Genomic DNA, 6676 nt, shown 5'->3' on the forward strand with positions numbered 1-6676 from the left:
GCAGCATCAAGCATCAAATGCCGTGCAGCATCAAGCATCAAATGCCGTGCAGCATCAAACATCAAATGCCGTGCAGCATCAAACATCAAATGCCGTGCAGCATCAAGCATCAAATGCCGTGCAGCATCAAACATCAAATGCCGTGCAGCATCAAGCATCAAATGCCGTTCAGCATCAAACATCAAATGCCGTTCAGCATCAAACATCAAATGCCGTGCAGCATCAAGCATCAAAATACCGTGCAGCATCAAGCATCAAATGCCGTGCAGCATCACGCACCAAATGCCGTATAGCATCGAACATCAAAATGCCGTGCAGCATCAAGCATCAAATGCCGTGCAGCATCACGCACCAAATGCCGTATAGCATCGAACATCAAAATGCTAGATCCTTCATATGTCATAAAAACGAAAAGCACGGCTGAGCATGCAAATCTTTCTCTATCTGACGAATTAAAAATAATCTTTAATGGTTGTATCAAGTGGTTCGATATAAAAGTATTCAGGATGAAAATAAAAATGAATGATCACAGTTTTTCATAGAAAAACATAAGTTAATTAGAAGTGACATTAGCATTTTCATTAGTTGCCGCTTATGAAAGATTTTCTCGTAAGCTATAATATAATTCAAACAATCAATAGTGGAGTCCATAATATATTTGATGTCGCTGAATTGAATATAAAAACTCCTTGATGCATATCAATTATCTAGATAACTAGAAATCAGTTGTGTATACTGAATTCTTTCAATCACCTGGGGGTATGCTATTGCCCTGGCAGCAAGAACCCCTCCTGAGCCTTCCTCTCTGTTGCCAACTGCAGTGTCGAGCCGGTAGTTCGCGGGAGGTTCTACTGTGGTGGTTGCGTCCAATTGTTTAATGGGTTTCGTTGTGGGCGTTTCTAGGATTGGGATATCGGTGTGAGATATCGAGCGTAGATGTCTGTCTGTCAGAGTTGTCGAATCTTCATGTGAATCTTGGTCGAGCGAAGCGTCGTCATTTTGTAGAGGGGCAGAAGATCTACCGTGAAATTTATAGAAAAATGAAAATCTGAAATTGCTTTCAGGTTGTTTGTTAATATTATTGTAAACAATAGATTGTCCTTTTAACGGCTCCTTTCTGTCCAATTTTGACATTATATTGTTGGCATCAACAGCACTGTCACGAACTGATGTTTGACGAGCATATAAAATCTCGTCAGAAATTTTACGAAGTACTCTCTTCCTTTCTCTTCGGTGGTGCTTGGGCCTTCGTATCCGAATTTTGAAGACTCTTTGAGTGGGAAAAGGTGTAGCAAAAATATCATTCCCACCTGAGCCCAACCTCTCGCTCTCAACCATTTTTTCCTTTTCATAACACTTATACCCCGTTCTGCCGCCTAGTACATTAGACTTGAAGTTTGCACACTTAGTATTAACGAAAGTGTCTTCGCTGGTCACGTTGATCCCAAGTCTGACATCCGCCCCAGACGCCATCAACACGGTGAGGTTATCAAACAACCCAGACTCGGCTTCGAAATTAGACTCTTCGGCTTCGTATGCCACGCCTGCCCATAACAAGGTGAGGACTACGGGCGCTGCCGCCACGACGGAGCAAGTGACCACCCGCAGCCAGAACGAAGACCTCATCGCCTTGCGGGCCGCCGACGTCGAGGCCAGCGACGACGTGGGCACGGTCAGCAGCAGCGTCACCACCACCAGCATGCAGATCATCGACGCGTACCTTGTAGTACGTCATTTGTGGTGAGTACTCGGGCAGGATTAGGACTTGAATAATTTATTTTATTGACACTGGACTGGAATTGACACTTTAATTTATACAACTGATGACACTGGGAGGAGCCCGGGATATTGAATATGTACGATATACATAGTTTAAAAAAATTCGTAAATTACGAACACCCTAGAAATAAAATATTTATATACAAAAAAAAGGAAATAAAAAAATTATTAATACGGATAAACCTATCAAAAGATTATAGAAAGCATGAAGTAAACTTAGTAGGCTTTAAAATTTTAACATTACTAATATTTCACGCAAAAGAGGTTCCTATATTAAATTACCAGCATTTTCATGCCTAATCATTGTACATCGATCATTTTATGTTAGCATTGGCGGTTCCAATCCAGAACTAGTGATTAGTGATCGTTTGTATAGCCACCAAAAATCGAAAAGCCAATAAGAGAAACTAACATTGATCATCTTGATTGAGAGGAATCACAGATTGACTAAATTGCCAGGTATTAGCAATTGACTGATTTTCTGGCTTCAAAATTGATAACATTAACAATTTTAATTAAGACTGACAGGGAATAGAGATTATAGATTGATTGAATTTTAATTTATTTACATTAATCAGGGATTAGAGATAATAGATTACATGCATATTGCTCATGTTTGCACCTCTTCAGTACTGACCATTTACCAGTAGAGCAGACGATGATGCCCGTCACGAGGGCGCCCAGTACAGAACCCACGACCAGCCCCTGCTCGTATTGCGGGAACGGACGAGTCCTGTAACTCCACTCCTGCTTCCAGCCCCACCACCTGCCACCTCCTCCACCTCCCCACGACCACCTGCAACAACGGATTACCACCTGCAACAACGGATTACCACCTGCAACAACGGATTACCGCCTGCAACAACGGATTACCACCTGCAACAACGGATTACCGCCTGCAACAACGGATTACCACCTGCAACAAAAAGAAGAGAAAGAAGTGAAACTGAACTTATATTTTTTTCATATTCAAGCTTATTACGGTACTTGGCTTCAACGAACACTTTGATTCGATAGTAAAATTGTTCACGATACTCCCACTTAACATGTGATACTAACACGATACTCCCACTTAATAACTCCCACTTAACATGTCTTTCATATTGCAGAGAAAATTTTCAATCAAAACATACTTTTAGGCCTTTTTTTCCTTTGCATGCATAAATAATTGTTTACTGAACGCAAATGAATTAAAAAATTAATTCGTTATTTAAATATTACTCATATAATGTTCAAAATACTTGATGAAAATAGCTGATATTCAATAAATATTTATTTTTTTACCGTGAGAGTGATATTTTTCGCCATGGTAGAGTGGCTCAGAGATGAGAATGGCTTGCCGCTGCCCCAACACTCGACGCTCTTGGTCATCTTACTGGCGTTCGCTCCTGTTCTGTTCAGCCTCACAGATGAACTCATTTGGCAATCCTGGCCACTGATGATTCTCTCCGATGATGCTGGATTCTTCGCTAACGTCGTTTCCGTCTGCTCAGTCACCGAGATTTCTCCCTCTGAAGCTTGAAGAATTGTGACTGAGAAGTTCGGCGTGGACGCTCTCGGGGTCGTAGATTGCGAGAAGCAGCTTATGGGGTCCGGAATCGAGACAGTTGATGTTGGTTCTGTTATAGTGGATGAGGGGTCAGCCATGAAGTTTAGATGACCACTGCTGTCTGGAGGTAAAGTTGAGCTTCGGGAATTAGCAAAGTTTGTTGTTGATGGGGGATATTGAGAGTCGTGCACATTTTTCTTGTTGGCCACTTCAGTAATATTTTCCGCGGCTCTAGTGCCGCAATTTAATTTGCCATTTTTCAAGATGTCCATCGGCAGTTCAGACTTATACTGATCGGTGTCATGGGTAGAAAACTTGACAGCAATGTCCCTCTTGAGGTCATTTCCCGTGCCTTTTAATGAATTTGGTTCTACTTCTTCGTCAAGCTCCTGCAAAATAAATGACGCTCCATTTAACATTTTACTAATTGAAACTTTTATGATTAACTAGCTAATGTCACCGTGATGATTAATAAATGGCGCGGACAAGGTTCAGTTACCAAATTTACGACATTAAAAAGTCAGACATGAAATTCGAAGTAAATCGAATCCTAGCCACAATGTCATACTCTATGTCGTAAAAAAGCACATTATTTTTATGAATGAGTGTTACTGTAATAAATTGCCTTATGATTGATTAGAGGAAAAAGTGTCAATTCATTTGGAGAATAAAATTATTTAATACCTCTTGATATTTAATATAGTGACAAGATACTTTACAAATCGCAAGTAATGGGAACTATTTTTTCTGTATTCCTACTGTTTGAAAAAATTTACAATTTTGATCTTCTTCTCATCTGTTTGATATTTTCTTAAAAACATAAGTGATAAGTATATAGCGGCAAGAATTGTATAGTATATAGATGCATTAATGGTATAAATTATTCTTCTCTCCAGAGATCTTCACAATGAAGAACAAAAAGCTTGTACCTAATTTTCAAACTGTGACGAGTTGAATTATTTGTGAAAATGAAACTCATTTAAAATGCCGAAGAGGTTAGGTGTTGACAAGGGTTTCTACACAATTAATAAACTTTAATACTAATTACTAATAACTACAAAAAGTCTTGAAATGCAAGCATTCCAATATTTTCTCTTTCAATTCAATGCACGGTAATGTTTGAATTCATATAAATAAAATAAATGTAGAAAATTACTTCAATTTCGACACTTCAGCTTGTAACGCGGACTCGTATTCTGACCAGAGAGATGAAATGATCCAATATTATTTCAGTATGTTGTGCCTTTTGCTCACGCTGAAGCAAAGATCGTTCATTTTAAATCAAATACCCCAGTCTGTTGAAAATGAAATGACATGCACAGGACACCAAAGGACTCAATTAAATCTCGTCTCAATAGTTTTCATAAATGGAGAAGGATTTTTCTAAATCGGAAAGTTTTGAGTCATGACGATGCAACGAACAGTCGCCTTGCGTTAGCAGATTTGAACGAAATGTCCATCATTTAAGTAAAACATGATATGCTTTCAAGGCCACTGCCTGCCTCCTTCTTGGAATCTGGAGCAGCCATCGTCTAAGAGCTAAGCATCTCGCATTCAAGAGCGCGAACAGTTCACAAAGAGGCAGCGCTAGTGCACATCGAGACCGGAGTGCTATTCGGGAGATTCTTTGGAGCAACGACGTGCTTTGATTTCTGTTTGAAGAAGATCGATGTATACATTCTGCGGGCATTCGAACTTTGGTGGCGGCTGAAAGCGAATGTTTAAAACTCTAAGAATGAAGAAAAGAATCGCCTCCGACTATAATGAAATTATAACATCATAAATTTATTACTGTAATTTTTATTTGTAACTACGACATTTAAGATTTGACGACATTTCAGATTTAAAGTAATACCACATAGAATTTATGAAGATGAAGGTCAAATTGAAATCCAGGATGGATATAATTACGCTAACTGTTATGTCATATAATTTTGTTAGAGTAATTTTTTTTGGTAAATTTTTAACTTTTACTTCGGAATCAGACTTGAGCCATCGCTTTTGATCGGCATTTTCTCATTCAAAATTACTCATCAGAATGTCCATGTAGTGAACGTACCTCATTTTTTTTTACCAACGGAGGCATGTAATTCTTTTAATCAAAATTGAAATACAGAGGGGACATGAATCATGTATTATTTTTTCGTAAACAAAGAGCTTAATTGTATAGAAAATTTCCTAACCTTTGGGTTGACGATGAGGTAGGTCTGTACTTTGAGGTCAGCCAGCAGCTGGTCTCTGAGGTGTCCGTCCCCAGACTCGACCTGGAACCTGCCGTCCAGCTGAGCCAGCGTAGCCCCGGTGATATGCACGCGACTGCACGCACAGAGCAATACGTCCGCAAGTGAGAGAACTAATCCTTCATTAATCATAATTAACAATTATAACTCAATTTGTTAGTGCATAATAGTCAAAAGAGCTCTGAGGGCACAATAGATAAAAATAGCTCCGAGTGCACAATAGATAAAAATAGCTGCACATGGTGATAAATAGCGCACATGGTGAATTTTAAGAAACTGAGAGGAATAATTTCTAAATTTTATCGATGCACATATTCTATCAATGCACATATTCCAATCGAGCACCGGCGATTTTAAAAATAATTACGCGGTTATGCCTGGAAGAAAACTTGCAAATTTTGTACTTCAGTTTTGCTATTGACTTGTAGCTCCTCTTCCTGTAACTCTACTTCAGGTGCAGATAATTATCCAAATTAAGGAAGACAATGAGAACATAGTTACTAACACCCCAGCAGCGCCACCTGCAGGCCAGGAGCTAACCACCAAGGTGCGCCTGGAATCCTGATGAGGATGTGTTTAGTTCAATGATTACATTGATGTTTGATCCATGAAATTATTTATGAAACAAATCATTCACATTCATCAGGAGCTAACCACCAAGGTGCGCCTGGAATCCTGATGAGGATGCGTTTAGTTCAACGATTAAATTGATGTTTTGATTAAAATCAGTGGTATTATTTATGAAATAAATCATTCACATTCATATATTACATTGTTATTGTTCTTTCATCTTCTGTCTGTTAACTAGGCCAGTGATGGTCACCTTATGGTGTGGATTGATTTTTTTTCCACAATTGGTCTCACAGTGAGCGGGTAGAAATGTTTAAGTGATTATTGTATCGTGGTAATTCAGTGTTTTCATCAATCTTATTCTCTGTTCTATCTCATAGAGTAGCATACTAGGACTCCATTTAAAGTATTATATAGGCTTCGTTCCACAACTGCAGTTGTTGTAAAGATTTCGTAGGCCTTACATATTCTGTCAATATAAAATTCATAAATAAAAGTGTTTTCTTCGTGCTGGCATCGTCATTTCTAAATCTAGTTA

The 6676-nt window shown here is 38.9% G+C and overlaps 1 protein-coding gene across 1 annotated transcript in view; it reads right to left on the bottom strand.

Annotated features, from left to right (window-relative positions):
* Positions 1-5644, bottom strand: part of LOC108664914 — a gene marked incomplete at its 5' end in the record, with an annotated part of 21111 nt that extends 15467 nt beyond the window's left edge. The window contains 5 exons of the mRNA XM_047880353.1: positions 754-1018; positions 1322-1720; positions 2417-2595; positions 3064-3154; positions 5480-5644. Coding sequence (XP_047736309.1) covers positions 754-1018; positions 1322-1720; positions 2417-2595; positions 3064-3154; positions 5480-5644 — 1099 coding nt within the window. The remainder of the gene's footprint in view (positions 1-753; positions 1019-1321; positions 1721-2416; positions 2596-3063; positions 3155-5479) is intronic.
* Between the last annotated feature and the right edge of the window lie 1032 nt (positions 5645-6676).

This window comes from Hyalella azteca, unplaced genomic scaffold (assembly GCF_000764305.2).
Source record: "Hyalella azteca isolate HAZT.00-mixed unplaced genomic scaffold, Hazt_2.0.2 contig5287, whole genome shotgun sequence".
NCBI classification, from domain to species: domain Eukaryota; kingdom Metazoa; phylum Arthropoda; class Malacostraca; order Amphipoda; family Hyalellidae; genus Hyalella; species Hyalella azteca.